General features: G+C 42.5%; 1 protein-coding gene across 1 annotated transcript in view; it reads right to left on the bottom strand.

The window, feature by feature from the left end:
- Positions 1-17,033, bottom strand: part of LOC119407574 (dynein heavy chain) — a 20,771-nt gene extending 3,738 nt beyond the window's left edge. Inside the window, 4 exon segments of the mRNA XM_037674394.1 lie at positions 3,983-4,109; positions 15,292-15,362; positions 15,364-15,525; positions 17,025-17,033. Coding sequence (XP_037530322.1) covers positions 3,983-4,109; positions 15,292-15,362; positions 15,364-15,525; positions 17,025-17,033 — 369 coding nt within the window.
- Positions 17,034-18,016: the final 983 nt, after the last annotated feature.

Genomic DNA, 18,016 nt, shown 5'->3' with positions numbered 1-18,016 from the left:
CCCCCCCCCACTCAAATAAGATGTTGATGCGTGTTGTTATATAGTGCGTTTAAAATAGGGGGGATGAGGTGGCGACTGGCACAGACCCACCCCCTCCCCAGAGAGCAGGCAGTGCCCGTTCACCCCCCAACCCTTGCCCAGAACCCTAAATGTCTACATGCTACATATGAGAGTGGGCACAGGTCCCGGAGGTGAGAATGATTACACATCCCACCTCCTATATGCCACCATGTGCCCACTCCAGACCCTATATATGCATGTGTCGTGAGAATGTTATATGCGAGTGTCTTAAGTTGTTTGATAAAATTGGGGCCCAGGTCTCCATGAACCACAGAGATGGAGGATCCTCCCCGCAGCTCAGTAGTGCACCTGAACCCCAAGGCCCTGCTTGAGTGGTGGTGTGATGGAGTGGGTGGAGGAAGACGTCGGGATGGGGAGGAACAACTGAGGTGGCAATGCCCTCCCAGGGGGCCAGCTCCCCCACTGACCCCAATAGGCACCCCCATTCTCCGAGATCCACCAGGGGAGGGAGGCTCCAGTGCATTCATCCAGGAGCAGGAGGCAGCCGCACCACCAGGGACCCAGGCCACAGACCGGCACATAGCCCCGAGGACCGACCAGAACCCGGGCCAGCAACCCAAGTCCCCCCAAGATCATCCAGACCCCCAACCCGATCCCCAGCTCAACACCCAGCCCCCCAACCAAAGAAGCCACCAAACTCCAGCAGCGACAGTCAGCCAGGAGTGCCTGAACAGCCGCAGACAGCGCACCACGATGACCAAGAGCATACCCCCACCCCCACAAAAGGACCGACCAGTCCACCACAGCAACACCCACAATGAGAGCACCCCATGCAAGGGAGGGCGCACGCCTAACACGCCCAGACACCCCCGGGCTAGCAGTGCAGAGCCACCTGAGCAAAAGCCCCCCCACCCACAACCCCCCACAGCCCAGAACCCCAGCCCAGCACCAGACCGCAGCCACAGCCAGGCAGGAAGACACCCAGGCTGAGACAACCCCCCCCCCCCCCTCCGCCACGGCAGAGGCCCCAAAGCCCACCAGCGCACCAAGGGCCCCCAGGCCAGGGCCGGGCGCCGGCGCATGCACAGGCCCAAGACCCTGACAACATACCCGCCAAGACCCGAGACCCCCGGATCAAGCCGGGACCCCAGCCCGGGAGCGACACTCCCCCAGAACCCCGAACCCGCGCCCACCCCAAACCCACCCAGGAGCAGCCAGGCCACCAGGCCAGCAACCTGCGCCCGCCGGCACAGACCGCCCAGAGGCCTGCATGCAGCCAGCAGAGGTCAACGCCCAGAACCACCAAAGCCATCTCCCCAGTTGAGTGCCATTGCCCCGGGCCCACGACCCCCCCATGCCCCCAGCCCCGAGTACACCCCCCCACATCAACCACAATGCCCCACGGGATGAAATCAAAGGGGTTTACCCACCTCCACTACAGGTTGAAGCCAATCAAAGAAGCCCAGAGAGATTGTTCTGATGTGGAGGTACAGGCTATCTCAAAACTGATTTAATCTAACAAAAGGTCTTTATACTGTTTAATACTAAGAGTATTTTTATTTTTCCAATTTATGAGTATAGTTTTTTTTGCTATACATAAAGCAGTAAAAATCGTGTGAATTGACTTTGTCTCCAAGGTGACATCATCTAAGTGACCCAATAAGCAAACTGACCGAGAGAGTGGAATATTACATCTCATACACTTTGACAAGTCTTCACATATCCGGCACCAAAACCTCTGAACAGGTGGACAGAACCAAAATGCATGGATGTGATTGTCAGGAATATTGTTTGTACACTGTGAGCAAACATTAGATGATGCGAAACCCATCCTGAACATCCGTTGACCTGTGTAGTGTACTCTATGAAGGATTTTGTATTGTATTAATTGTAAATTGGGGTTTTTAATCATCTTAAAAGTTCTTAGACATATCCGAGACCAGAAGTTTTGGTCCAAGTTGACTGACAAGTCTGTCTCCCATTTTACAATGGGAAGGGATATTGATTCATCTATTTTAATAAGTGTCCGGTAAACCTTAGATAGTAATTTGGGAGGGTTAAGATTTAGGAATTCTAATACACTTGTTGGTATTTCAATTCTAGTGTTATTAAGGTTAAATTTATTTTTTGTTATAGATTTAATTTGTTGATATTCTAAAAATGTATTCTCATCAATCCCATATTGTGTTATTAATCTGTTAAATGGCATATAGTTTATGTCCTCATATATATGTTCTAAATATTCTATTCCTTTACACCTCCAACCTGGGAAGTTTATCATATTATTCTGTTGTAGGATGTCAGGGTTGTTCCAGATGGGTGTACGTCTGCATGGAATTGGTGAAGACTCTGTCATTTTAAGAAACTCCCACCAAGCTGTCAGAGAGGAGCTGATATTGATGCTTTTAAAGCATTCCTGTCGTTTTATGTTTGAGCTAATGAATGGAAGGTCCAAGATCATTATATTATTACAAAGTGTCTGTTCTACGTCTAGCCAGGGTTCATCAAGGGGTGTGTGTTTTATCCATCTTGAGATGTATTCTAGCCTATTGGCTAGAAAGTAATAATAGAAATTGGTTAGCTCTAGTCCTCCTTTATCTTTGGTCTTCTGTAGTGTTTTTAGTTTAATACGTGGGGGTTTATCTTTCCAGAGAAATTTAGAGATGGAGGAGTCCAGGGATCTAAACCAGTCAGATGATGGTTTATTTGGAATCATTGAGAATAGATGGTTTATTTTAGGCAAAGCCATCATTTTTATTGAAGCAATTCTTCCCATGAGAGACAAGGGTAGAGATTTCCATCTAGCAAGATCATCCTCAATTTTCTTTAAAAGTGGGATGTGGTTTAGTTTTGTTAAATCTGCTAGTCTAGGAGAGACTTTGATACCCAAGTACATAATATTCCCTGACTGCAGTTGTGTAGTAAGTGAATTGTTGAAATTTCTTTTTTTTTTTTTTTTTTTTAAATAGCAATTAATTGGTAGAACTGTGGATTTTATCCAGTTTATAGAGTAATCTGAAACTCTTGAAAAAGAGTTTATCAATCCAATAACCTGAGAGAGGGAGGTTTGTGAATGCTGGAGGAAGAGCAACACATCATCAGCATATAGACTGATTTTGTGCTCTATGTTCTTGCATTTTATACCTTTAATATCTGTAGTTTGTCTGATTGCTGCGGCTAGCGGTTCGATGAAAATAGCAAACAGTGAGGGGGAGAGTGGACATCCCTGCCTCGTGCCCCTTTGCAGAAGAAAGCTAGCAGATATTTGATTGTTTGTCCTAATGCATGCTGATGGGGAAGCATATAATATTTTTAACCAGTTTATGAAATAAGTTCCAAAACCAAATTTATGCAAGGCTGCAAATAAAAATTTCCAGTTAACTCTATCAAAAGCTTTTTCTGCATCTAGAGAGAATATTGCAGTTTCAACATTTTTACTGTAAGAATAATCTATTAAATTAAATAATCTGCGTGAATTTGTGGATGAATGCCTCCCTTTTATAAAACCAGTTTGGTCAGGATGTATTATGAGAGGAGTTATCTTTTCCAATCTTTATGAGAGGGCTTTACAAATTATTTTAAGATCAACATTGATAAGAGATATGGTACGGTAACTGGTAGGTAATACAGGATCTTTGCCTGGTTTTAACAGGAGACTAATGTTGGCTGAGTTTATATTTTCTGGAAGTCTGTTATTTTTCTCAGTTTCCTGTAGCATTCTGTGAAATAGTGGTGCCAGGATATTCCAGAATTCTTTGTAGAACTCTGCTGGAAATCCATCTGGACCTGGAGCTTTTTTATTGGACATGCTTTTGAGGGCTTCCTGGAGTTCCACTGGTGTCAGTGGTGAATCCAGCTCCATTGATTGATTATCTGATAATTTAGGAAGTGCTATTTTATCCAGAAATTGATAGTGTCTTTAGTGTACATTGTCTTGTATTTAGAGTACATTGTAGTGTACATTGTATATTTAGTGTACATTGTAGTGTGTTTAGTGTACATTATAGTGTATTTAGTGTACATTGTAGTGTATTTAGTGTACATTGTAGTGTATTTAGTGTACATTGTAGTTAGGGCTGGGTACCTTTCTAAAAATCAGTTTCGTTACCGGTGTCTGTACCTTCACTTCGGTGTCGGTTCCTTGACGGTTCTTTTTTCTGTACCAGTTTTGTAATTAATATTAATTCTAACAAGAATAAAATTACTTTACACATTACAGTAAAAATCGTGAGTTTTATTTTCTAACTTAAGTATTTTTCCCCTGTGATAGACTTGCGACCTGTCCAGGGTGTACCCCACCCCTCGCACTGTGATTGCTGGACATTGGCACCGGCGACCCCCGTGACCCAAAATGGAAGAAGCGGGTAAAAGATAATGGATGGATGGTATTTTTCCATTCCAAGCAGTTTTCTTACATAAAAATAAACAAATAATTTCCAGGTCAAAATAACTGTTACAAACAACCAGTGACACGTCAGTGTCTAATGCTCACTGCTACACACTGAGGACCTTTTCACTTAACATCTAAAAAAGTTAAATCTGGTCCTCTGGACATTCAAAAAAACAAAACAAAGCAAATCAACAAAAAATGTAGAAACGTTTCGTCTCTCATCCGAGAGACTTCCTCAGTCTGAGGAGCTGTATTCAGCTCAGTCTCTTAAATAGCACCGTCTCAGGGTGGATCAACCAGTTTTGCTGCTGACAACCAAAACCAGCTGATCACATGCTCAAGAAGGACCATCAGCCTAACAATGGATCATTAGCACACTGATGGCTGTTTATTGTTCACAGAGGGCTGAGTGATACTAGCAATCACAGCATTGTAAGAGGGGGACAGTTGAACCCGGAGGCCTCCACCCCTGTTTAACGATGGACGATTTCTTTTCACAAAGATGGCCTCCTTTACTCCTCTCTCAAACCATCGTTCCTCTCTGTCCAGGATGTGAACATCTTCATCCCTGAAAGAGTGACCGCTGGCCTGGAGATGAGTGTAGACCGTTGATCCACCCTGAGACGGTGCTATTTAAGAGACTGAGCTGAATACAGCTCCTCAGACTGAGGAAGTCTCTCGGATGAGAGACGAAACGTTTCTACATTTTTTGTTGATTTGCTTTGTTTTGTTTTTTTGAATGTCCAGAGGACCAGATTTAACTTTTTTAGATTTTTCTACCTGGATTATTGAGCATGCATCAGGATATTTTCACTTAACAGTTTTTCTTCAGAAAAATCAACATGTCTGCTTTCTATGGACACAAACAAGCCCACTCCTGGCTGATGGTGTCTCCAGCAGTGGGAAATGTTCACTCTGAGGGTGTGGATGATGCTTGTTGCACACACAGATACCTGGTTGTCAAGTTTAATATCTTGGCATAGTGTCCCTCACATTCCTCCAGCAGGTCACTGGATTCACTGAGGTTAGGGTTGATGCAGACATCTGCACCTCTGTTTCTCTTCCTGAATCTTCTCTTTGGTTCTCTGGGGTTTAGGGCTCTTATCATCTCCTTAATTGACAATAGAACACAAAACATCAAGAATAACATGGTTGTGTTATTATGGCTCAAAAACCGTTATCTAGGCTAAACAATAACGGTTTAACTGGTAAACAATATCCTTTACAGCTTACTTACCTCCACCATGCAGCCTCCACTGTAGAAAAAGGCAGCAAACGTTTAACAACAAAGTTTGTGACTGTCCTATGGCCCCCCCACCTCGCTTTTCTTTTGTCTGTCCTCCTCACATCAGGGTCAGAGGCTCCTGTGAGGAGAACATAAACAGTGAACATTAGCTGAACTTTTTAAGCAGCTGACTATGATGGATGAGCACATTTTTACAAGCTAAGCTTTATCTGTTACTGTCAATGTTTAGTTAGCGTCTGAGTTGAGCTAGCTACGTAGATAAAATAAAGCTACACACTAATATCTTAAAGTTAGTGTTACATGGATTCTAGTTTAACTCACCGCGATGCACGTGTTAAGCTGCAGTAACGTTAACAAACGTAAACTTACCAGCTGAAGTCCCAGAAACAACTCCGTCAGAGTTCTTTGATGAAGAGGAGTCCAGTCATGGAGATAATGAATCAGGCCGTTCAACACTCACAGGCTGACTTTAACACTGAGAGGAGTGGGGGAGGCTGCGGTCCCCCTTGAAGACAAACATGGAGCAACTTTCTGCTTGTAAATTGAAGCCATTCGACAACACACACACTGCACAGGTGAACCCCGTCTGTGGGCGTAACCAGCACCATAGACGTACAGCTATACGGCAGCTTTATACAGCTCTGGGTGTAAGCACGTAGTCTGTTTGCTATATGTCTGCGTTTTACCTGCCGGCGTGCTGTAACCACGTGACACATTACAGCCAATACTGAAACTTGACACCGAAAGAAGAGTGATGTTTCAATCCATACACCGATCGACGTGGCAAATCGCACAAAAAACAGGTTGCTACTTGACTATTCTGTCAGTAAAAATATTGAAGAATAAAAAATAAAAAGTTAGTCAAATAGCTTCAATAAAAAATAATGTACACAAAAATATAAACAAATATATGCTTTATACCTGAGCGGCTATGGCTGAGTGGTTAGAGCAGTTGTCCTACAATGCAAGAGTTGGTGGTTCGAATCCACCAGCAGTCACATGCCGAAGTGTCCATGGGCAAGACACTGAACCCTTCATTGCCTCCGATGTGTGTCCCATCAGTGTATGAATGTGATCTAAAGCACTGATTAGTCTCTTTAGAATGATTTGTTCAATTAGCTTTGTAGAGATCTAGTAAAGTACTGTATGAATGGGTAAATGTGGCACAGATTGTAGTGTAAAGCACTTTGAATATCTTGATTAGATAGAAAGATGCTATATACCATACCATACCATACCACTTTATTTATAAAGCACTTAAAACAGCTACAAGGCCAACCAAAGTGCTGTACAGACAAAACAACAGGTAACACACCAAGCAAAATACAAAATGAGATCAATCAGAATATAGACATAAAAACGATGCAGATAATGACGACAAACCAGTGTGGAGCATACAGGATCAAAACACAGATCATCTGGTGTTGAAAGCTATTGAACAGTAGTGAGTTTTTAAACGGGACTTGAAAACCGAGAGGGAGGGGGCTTGTCTGACAAGCAGAGGTAACTCGTTCCAGAGTCTTGGTCCTGCTACAGAGAAGGCCCTGTCACCTCTGCGCTTAAGACGAGTTCCTGGAACTGTGAGGAGCAACTGGTCCGCTGACCTCAGGGAACGTGGTGGGACATACGGTTGTAGCAGATCAGAGAGATGGGGGGGTGACACTGTTCAGTGATTTGTAGACATACATGAGTATTTTGAACTGGATTCGAAAGTGAACTGGTAACCAGTGCAGTGAGGCCAAAACTGGTGTAATGTGCTCTCTTTTGCCTGTACTGGTTAAAAATCGGGCTGCTGCATTCTGGGCCAGTTGTAGTCGTGCAATGGAGGTCTGACTGATACCAAACAGGAACGAATTGCAGTAATCAAGCCTAGATGTAATGAATGCATGTATAAGTATAGTCCATTTACCATACCTATACAATATGTAGCTATTTTGAAAAATGTGTCCTTGAGGGAAGAGTGTAACCTGTATTAAAAGTGTGGATTGTTGTAGTGAAGCCTTCGTCTTCAACCATCGACAGAGGCCTCATGTAAGTGACATCATGTTAAGGATGCTTTCAGTCAAGACAGCTGCTTGATGTGTTATGCGTGATGTCTTTCCATCATGAAGGATGACATCGTTTGTTGTTTTCTGGAATGAGAGAGTATATATGTATATAGCCTAATTTACTGCAACTCAAGAAATGCCTTGTTTCACTTAGGCCCTATTTACACGGACACGATGAGGGGAAACGTAGGTTTTTTTCGTATGTTAATTAGAGGAAAAGATTTGCATTGACACAGTTGCATTTTGGGTTTACATGCATCTGGAGGATTCCCCCCGCCCTCCCGAATCCGCTCTAGTTACCATGCCAGGTCATTAGATGGCGCTGTGAATTTTGTACCTTCACCTAATAAGCATGCGTGCTGCCTCGGCACGCTGTTTTCTTCTGGACTAACCAGCTAACAACAACAACATAACAACAAGTTAAAGCTGGATTTTGGATAAGAGTTGACGCCAAGCGGGACCGCTTCGTCTAACAGCTCCACACCAGTCGATGAGTGGATCAGAACCGAGTCAATGTCGGACTTTACTCCGTGATAATCAGTAGCTGTTTTACAGCAGGTAAATCAAATGTTCTTAATAATGTTAGTTTGTGTTTACTTTGGTTACAAAACAACCGAGTTTTTATTTTTCCTGAAAGAAGAAGAAACTGTCTCCCAACAGGTGGACCGATTCTGAACGAGGCTCGGCCCAGATGAACTGCAGCAGGACGTCGAAGACAGATGTTGATGATCTATTTGTTTAAAATTCCCCTCAGTTCTTTTATTCAATCCATTCAAGTTCAGTTAACGTGTTTTAATAGTGTGTTCAGTTTAATTATCAGTGTTTGTGTGACATACAGTTTGTGGTGTTGAATAAATAAATAAAAATTAAACCTGATGTCTTCATTTTCAACTTAAGTGTTCACGCTATATGTTTAGCATCATTTTAAATTTGAATTACATAATGTCCAGATAGCTTCATTTAGCTCAGAGCTTCATTATATCTCACACTAACATAAATACTGTTTATTATTATTATTTAGCACATTTATGTTATAGTGCAACGCGACGTGTGCACGTGCCTCTTTCTATAAACAGTGATATTAGAACTGGATCAGATTGTGTCTCTTCCAACACAGATGTTGGTCACAGCACCTGGAATCTGACGTAGATTACGAGATTAAAATATATTCCATCAATCGAGGTTCTGAAAGCAGTGTGTCCGCCGCCATGTTGATAGAAATATAGCGTCTGTCCGGGCGTGCGTGTGCACATGTGGTTTAACACAAAGCCTCAGCGGGAGATGTTTACATTATCAGTGGGGGGTCAGCAAAAAACCTCCACTCTGGAAGGTGGGTTCAGAAACCTCCGGATTCAAAGAGGGGGGCCACTGGTGTCAGAGTCAGAGTTTCTTTATTGTCATTCGCACCACATGTGGTACATGTGGTGGAGCGAAATTATGTACACAGGGTCCCAGTTACATCCAACAATAAAATGTATAAGAAAAACAGGAATAACATCTAAGATATGAACTAAGAAAAACATCAACTAAATATGCACTAAGCACTCATAACATAAAAACATTGAACATCAGCACAAACATGAACATGAGTCTGTGAGCAGATGAGCACGCATGAACACATCAACATTGAAACAGATCAGCAGCAACATGATGTGATTTTTCACAGCGATTATTCTAGTTAGAGATTCATGAGTCTAACAGTCTCAGGGTAGAAGCTCTTCCTCAGTCTAGTGGTTCTACACTTAATGCTCCTCAACCTCCTTCCTGAGGGGAGTGGGGCAAAAAGTGTGTGTGCTGGGTGAGTGAGGTCCTTCATGATGCAGGTAGCCCTCTTCCTGCATCTAGAGGTGTAGATGTCTGTGATGGTGGGGAAGCTGACTCCGACAGACTTCTGTGCAGCCTTCACCACTCTCTGCAAAGCTTTTCTTTCTGCAGCTGTGCAGCCTCCATGCCACACGTTGATGCTGGAGCACAGGATGCTCTCCACTGCACACCTGTAGAAGGAGGTGAGGACTGAGCTTCCCAGACCAGCTCGCCTCAGCCGTCTGAGGAAGTAGAGTCTCTGATGAGCTTTCTTGATCAGGCTGGTGGTGTTGTTGCTCCAGCTGAGGTTGTCATTCATGTGTACACCCAAGTACTTGTAGCTGGAGACCACTTCCACCACAGATCCTCTTATGTTCAGGGGGGTGTAGGTGTGTTTGTTCATTCTGAAGTCCACAATCATCTCCTTTATCTTCTTCACATTGATGTGAAGGTTATTCTCTTTGCACCAGCTCTCCAGGTGTTCCACCTCTTGCTTGTAGCTGGACTCATCATTGTTTGTGATGCATCCCACCACCGCTGTATCGTCTGCAAACTTTACAATGTGACAGCCTTAGTCCTAGTGTGGATAGTTTGTCCATCAGGGTTTGGGGGATCATGGTGTTGAAGGCGGATGTGAAGTCCACAAACAGCATACGGACGTAAGAGTTTTTCTGCTCCAGGTGGTTGAGTGCAGTGTGGACCACAGAGGAGATGGCATCCTCTGTTGATCGGTTCTCACGGTATGCATACTGATGAGGGTCTTTGATGATGTTGATGGTTGTTTTGATGTGAGTCATGACCAGTTTTTCGAAGCATTTAGCAACTATCGGGGTGAGGGCCACTGGCCTATAGTCATTCAGACCAGTCACTGTAGAGCTTTTTGGGACTGGGATGATGGTGGCAGTCTTCAGGCAGGTGGGAACTGTCTCCAGGGTAAGTGAGGCGTTAAAGATGTCTGCCAGCACCTCGCAGAGCTGAACAGCACATTCCTTCAACACTTTCCCGGGGATGTTGTCTGGGCCATTTGCTTTGTGCGGATTAATCCTCCTGAAGGTACTCCTTACTTCAGCTGAGGTCACGCTGAGATGCTCTTCATCCGGTGGTGAGGTGAGTCTGGTGCTGGGTGGTCTGTTCGGGTCTTCAAAGCGTGCATAGAACTTGTTGAGGGCATCAGGCAGAGATGGGTCTTTGGGGCATTGTTCGCTCCTTCCATTATAATCTGTTATGCACTTAATGCCCCTCCACATGCTCCGAGGTTCTTGTGAGATGAATTGACCCTCGATCCTTTGTGCATATGTGGCCTTGGCCTTCTTAATACCAGCAACCAGCTCTTTTCTTGTCCTACTCAGCTCCTCTGAGTTTCCAGACCTGAAGGCAATGTTCCTGGCTTCCAGCAGGGTACGCACCTCTGCATTCAGCCATAGTTTTCTGTTTGGGTAGCTTTTAAAATTTCTGATAGTGGAGACGGTGTCAGTACATTATTATTATTATTTAATTATTTCTATAGCACTTTACACAACCATGGTGATGGTGACCAAAGTGCTTAACAAAAAACAGTACTTAAAATGACAATAGGTTAAAAGCAAGAAAACACAACATAATAGCACAAATAAAACCAGAAATGTCACCACATATTTACGTACTAAAAGCTTGTTGGAATAAAAAAGTCTTAAGCTTCGATTTAAAAGGGCCAAGTTCAATAATCTGACGCAGATCAAGTGGGAGCTTATTCCAGAGTCGAGTTGTGGCCGCAGAAAAGGCACGGTCACCCCAGCGTTTATATTTAGTCCTTGGAACAGAGAGCAGGAGCTGGCTGTCTGACCTCAAAGATCTGGAGCGGGCGGGGAAACTTAGCATCTCAGTTATATAAGGAGGAGCAAGGCCATTCAGAGCTTTAAAAACAAATATTAAAAGTTTAAAATCTATTCTAAAACGGACAGGGAGCCAATGTAGTGAGAATAAAACAGGTGTGATGTGGTCCCATCTAGGAGTGTTGGTTAAAAGGCGCGCTGCTGCATTCTGTACAAGCTGGAGGCGACTCAGTGATGACTGTGGTACACCGACATACAGAGCGTTACAATAATCGAGCCTAGAACTGATAAAAGCATGAACAGCTTTCTCCAGGTCGCAACAATTTAAAAAGGGTTTGACCTTTTTTAAAAGGCGTAAATAAAAGAATCCCGACCGGACAACAGAGGCAATATGTTTGTCAAAGTGTAAAGCCTTATCAAAGGTCACCCCAAGGTTATTCACACAGTCACTGAAGTTTATGTCCAAATTTCCCAGGCCAGTTGCATCTTTGTCACCAAATAAAATCCATTCTGTTTTACTGTCATTTAAAAACAGGACGTTCTTGTTTAGCCAATGTTTGATTGCAGAGATGCAGTCGAAGAGAGAAAGCATTGGGTTATTGGATCCTGGCCTTAATGGTAAATAGATCTGCAAATCATCTGCATAAAAATGAAAGTTGACATTGTGTTGTCTTATAATAGATCCAAGTGGCAACATGTATAATGAAAAGAGCAAAGGACCCAAAATGGAACCCTGTGGCACCCCACACAGAAGAGGGGCTGTAGAGGAAGAGGAGCCATTGAACAAGATAGAAAAGGTTCTATCAGATAAATAGGACGTGAACCACTTCAGAGCAGTACCACGAATCCCAACAAAATCATGGAGGCGAGACAGAAGGACAGAGTGGTCCACAGTGTCAAAGGCTGCTGTGAGGTCGAGGAGCACCAGAGCTACTGGGCACCCAGAGTCAACTGACTGAGCTATGTCGTTATGTACTTTCAATAATGCAGATTCTGTGCTATGTCGGGATCTAAAACCAGATTGAAATTTATCCAGGATTGTGCTTTGTAACCCAGAACTGAGGATGTGTATTGGTCAAGATCAAGCGAACCTCTATTTTCAGCAGCTTCTCTGAAAACCTGCCAATCTGTTCGGTCAAAACAATCTCTCAGTATGGGGCCACTGTCCTGGATCCAGCATTTAACTTTCTTTTGTACCGGTCTGGAGCGTCTCAGCGGGGGCATGTAAGCAGGAGCCAGGAAGATTGAGATGTGGTCTGACAGTCCTAGGTGGGGGCGGGGTTCGGCTTTGTATGCATCTTTTACGCTCGTGTAAACACGGTCCAGCGTCTTGTCTCCACGTGTCGGAATTGTCACATGTTGATTAAAGCTTGGGAGACAGTCCTTTAGATTCACGTGGTTAAAGTCTCCGGCTACCACGTAAAGAGCCTCGGGGTGTTTGCTCTTCAGCGAGCTGATGATATCATGAAGCTCCTGCAGTGATTCATTAGCATTAGAGTCCAGAGGAATGTAAACAACTGTGATAAAAGTTACCGTGAACTCGCGGGGTAGATAATGTGGCCGACATTTCACTGTTATTTGCTCCAAAGGCTTCGAGCATGAGTTATTTACAACAGTACAGTTCGTGCACCAACTTTTACTCACGTAAATGCATACTCCGCCTCCCCGTGATTTCCCCGTTAGCTCGCTGCAGCGGTCCGCTCGAAAAAAAAGTCTGTCATCCAGCTGGAAGACTGTATCCAGCGTTTCGCTTGTAATCCATGTTTCCATGAGGCAAAGCACCGCACACTTCTTCATCTCTTCTGAGGCGCCCGCTCTCAGACGAAGTAAATCCATCTTGTTGTCCAACGAGCGGACATTCGACAGAAAGAGAGACGGCATGGGGAGTTTACCGGCTTTAGCGTTAGCTCGTAGCCTCACCATAACCCCCGCCCGACAACCTCTCCTCTTAAGCCGGGAGCAGCGCTTCCGCTTCTGCCCGCTGGAACGCCTCTGCTGCAGCTTCCAGGTAGATGACTTTAAGATCTGCATTCTGCCGAGCGTAGTTTTGAGTTTGTTGCTGATTTCTGCTATATTTCGTGGCAAATCCGCTCCTATTCTCATCAGTTCGGTTCGGCTATAGTTCACACGCATAAATCGCGCGGAGTCAGGCACAGAGTCAACATCAAAACTTCTAAAAACTGGGATGGTACCGGGAGCCTGTGAAGCTGCAACTGCTCTGAGCGTGGCCATCTTGGCAACGTCGTGTAAATGATCAGCAGATCCGCAGAGAGAAAGCTGCGGATGCACTCAAAATATGCGCCGTGTAAACGGCCCCTTAGCAAGTAAACACACACACACACACATATAATACTAATTACACACATTTGAGTAGATGTAATAAATTACTTTAATTCCTCTTTAAATGCAATTCATCCTGCCATACATGCAGTGTCTTTACTCAGACTTTGCCAGCAAATTAAAAGTTTAAGCTTAATCATGAAATTATTACTATCTTTGTAATTGGTAAATGGACTGTACTTATATAGCGCCTTCCTATCTTGTTTCAAGATACTCAAAGCGCTTTTACACTACAATCTGTGCCTCATTTACCCATTCATACAGCACTCTACTAGATCTATACAAAGCTAATTGAACAAATCATTATAATGAGACTAATCAGAGCTTTATCACATTCATACACTGATGGGACACACATCGGAGGCGATGAGGGGTTCGATGTCTTGCCCATGAACACTTCGGCATGTGACTGCTGGTGGATTCGAACCCCCAACTCTTGCATTGTAGGACGACTGCTCTAACCACTTAGCCACAGCCGCCCCAATTGTAGTGTACACTGTAATGTACATTGTAGTATACATTGTGTTAATTTATTTATAAATCACATTTAAACACCACTTGCTTGTACCAATTAACTTGAAATAAAAATTAACACACACACACACACACATAAAATACTTAATTACACACATTTGAGTAGATGTAATAAATTACTGTAATTCCTGTTTAAATGCAATTCATCCTTCCATACATTGCAGTGTTTTCACTCAAACTTTGCCAGCAAATTAAAAGTTGAAGCTTAATCATTAAATTATTACCATCTTTGTGTTAGATTTAATTATAAATCACATTTAAACACTGCTTGTACCAATTAAATTAAATAAAAAGTAACACACACGTTCTCTATCACCGTCATGAATCAGCAAACAAGCAACCAGCAGCTTCAGACCAGCTACCAGAGAGACTGACATTATGTTTGTCACTTGGAAACAGAACAAATGTAGGATATTGTAGTCTTACTTCTGCTGAGCTCCTTCATCCACACCGCAGTGAAGTTAGTTTACCACTCTGACATGTTTATGTTTCATCAGTGTGGTGCTCCGTGTCATGTCGTCATTTTTCAAAGCTGCATTTTTTGCAGTTTTTATCTTTGTGCAGCGTCAAGTGCTCCCAAACTTTTGAGAACTTGGGTAGAACAGTTTTCTCGGCGTCGATCATTTGTAAAATTTACTTAACTTCCTTTGAAAACACGCCTCTGCTCTGCTACCCCCTCGCTTTGCTCAACTCGCGCTGCAGAGTTGTATTTAAAACTTTATTCAGTCAGCCAACATTGACAATGCTATGCAGGGGAATAAAATGGCTCCGCAGTGCCGTGAGAGATGCTTAATTGCGCAACACAACAAATCATTAATGAAATTTGTTGCCAACTCTTTTAATAATCGACTTTCATTGATTTTAATGATTCGTTGTTGCAGCCCGACATTGTCGTGTATATTGTAGTGTACAGTACATTGTATTGTACATTTTAGTGTACATTGTAGTGTACACTGTACATTGTAATTTACAGTACAATGTAGTGTACATTGTACATTGTAGTATACATTGTACATTGTAGTGTACAGTGCATTGTAATGTACATTTTAGTGTACATTGTAATGTACATTGTAGTATACATTGTACATTGTAGTGTACATTGTATATTGTAGGGTACATTGTAGTGTACACTGTACATTGTAGTGTACACTGTAGTGTACATTGTACATTGTAGTGTACATTGTAGTGTACACTGTACATTGTAGTGTACACTGTAGTGTACATTGTATATTGTAGTGTACATTGTACATTGTAATGTACATTGTAGTATACATTGTGCTTTGTAGTGTACACTGTAGTGTATATTGTATATTGCAGTGTACATTGTTCATTCTAGGGTACATTGTAGTGTACACTGTAGTGTGTAGTGAACTCGGCCTCTGACCAAAACCTGTCTCTGAAGACCTTCATAGGACAGGAACTGTTATTTCATTGATTTGAATCCAGAAATACAAATGAGCTCATCCAGAGACTGTCTAATTGTATCCTGAATTAATCAATTGAAAGAACACTCTTCTTTTTATATTATCATTACTATTTTACAATATCTTGATAATCAAAAAGTGTGTTTAGTTCATATCATTTCTAATGTTGAAGTGAACCACTCATTTTAAATCAACTGTGAAACAGTATTAATGATTTTTTAAACCTCATTTAAATTAGAAATCAAGTTAAATGTCTATTTACAAAGTAATTATGCATTTTGATTTACTGTCTAAATGACAAGTCAGTGATGTCGGTCAAAAGTCAGAGACAGTCAGAAAACAAGTTATTAGAACGGACTGTATTGTTTTTAAACCTAGCAGACGGTAAAAAGAGAAACACTGGCAGCTGCGTTTCTCTCACTTCTTCATAACATTTCTCTGTCTGTACTAACCGTTCCTAAACATTCTTGCACTCTCTCTTGACTTTTAATAACCTTCTGACATCACTAGAACCACCCCCTGTTGGTTGTTTCAACCAATCAGGAAGTATTAAGTGACCGGAAGTGAAGACTCTTTTTAAAAGTCGACAATTCCTGGAACTATTCAGTCTTGGAGTTCTTCAGAGTCTTCTTGACTCTTCAGTCTTTGATGGAGTCTTCTCAAGCCTTCTGGAGTCTTCCACTTCTGAGTGGAAACTCTGACGGAGTCACAGATACTTACTGTGAATCCAGCCGGGCGTAACGCCTACAACCTCGAAGGGAGCTGGTCCTGTTTGTTGAACGGAGTAAACCACACGACTTCTGACGATGCCCAGCCACCCTGACCGGAGACGCTGTAAAAGGAACGTACTAATGGACTTCTGTTCCGGAGCGGAGGTATCCCCTTCTAAGATAACGAAGTCTCTGCATGTCCTGAAGTGTATCGGAGGTTTGAGCTGGTGTTGAAAGAAGCGTGCTAATTCTGGTCAACAACATTCACCTTCCTCCATCCATCTCTTCTTTAAACCTCTAAATTCCTTCCTTTAAACTCTTCTATTTTGCCAGTAATCTAGATGCCTTCAGAAATGTCCTGTTGTCTTATTAGTAAAGCGTGCCAAGTTTTTATTAATCAGAACCAGATCAGCTAATCAAGTGTACAATGTTTTGATGTTAAATTTTGATTCCGTTAAATAAATGACCGCATTTATTCTGATGGGTCAAAGGAAAATAACGTCTCATGTCACTGATTAAATAATACTCACAGTTACCTCGGTCACATGGCATTAATTTAACTCGAAAAAGAAAGAACCCGTTATATTTAAATAATTAGTAGTGAAGCGACAGCAAAGGCTGACCCCCACCTTGACTACTACAAATGGTGGACTGTATGTCCACAGCAAAGCTGTCCGTTGACATACTACAAGTGTACATTGTACATTGTAGTGTACAGTGCATTGTAATGTACGTTGTAATGTACATTGTAGTATACATTGACACTGTAGTGTACACTGTAGTGTACATTGTACATTATAGTGTACATTGCACATTGTAGTGTACACTGTAGATTGTAGTGTACAGTACAATGTAGTGTACTTTGTAGTATACATTGTACATTGTAATGTATAGTGCATTGTAATGTACATTGTAGTGTACATTGTAATGCACATTGTAGTATACATTGTACATTGTAGTGTACACGGTAGTATACATTGTATATTGTAGTGTACATTGTACATTGTAATGTACATTGTAGTATACATTGTACATTGTAGTGTCCACTGTAGTATACATTGTATATTGCAGTGTACATTGTACATTGTAGGGTACATTGTAGTGTACACTGTACATTGTAGTGTACACTGTATATTATATTGTACATTGTAGTGTACATTTTAGTGTGCATTGTATATTATAGTGTACATTTTACTGTACATTGTATATTGTAGGGTACATTGTAGTGTACATTGTACATTGTAGGGTACATTGAAGTGTACATTGTATGTTGTAGTGTACATTGTATGTTGTAGTGTACATTGTAGTGTACATTGTATATTGTCGTGTACATTGTACATTGTAGGGTACATTTTAGTGTAGCCATTTTCCAGACAGTTTTGAGCACACTGTTGCTCTCTGTGAGATTCATCTCAGGAGGTGGATCTGTCTGAAGCAGCCATCCTTGGTGAGGGAGCGGGCTACAGGGGAAGATTGTGTGTCAGTATTTTTGCTTTGTTACCACGACACCATCAAGACTTCCGTGGACGACCAACTGGGAAAGTCCCCGCTAATAAAAGATCCAAAGAAATGTTCTTTGGTGCAGTCACCTGACTTTTTGGACCAGTCACATCATGCAACAAAGTCACAGAATAGCAGGACTATCCAGTGGGTCATTTAGTGACAAGAGAGTTTTGTTTTCATAAAATA

The sequence above is a fragment of the Nematolebias whitei genome, chromosome 3 (genome assembly GCF_014905685.2).
Source record: "Nematolebias whitei isolate Nwh7 chromosome 3, NemWhi1, whole genome shotgun sequence".
In the NCBI taxonomy this organism is placed as follows: Eukaryota; Metazoa; Chordata; class Actinopteri; order Cyprinodontiformes; family Rivulidae; genus Nematolebias; species Nematolebias whitei.
The sequence above is the reverse complement of the archived record's forward strand: the minus strand, read 5'-3'. Positions and strand labels throughout refer to the sequence as shown.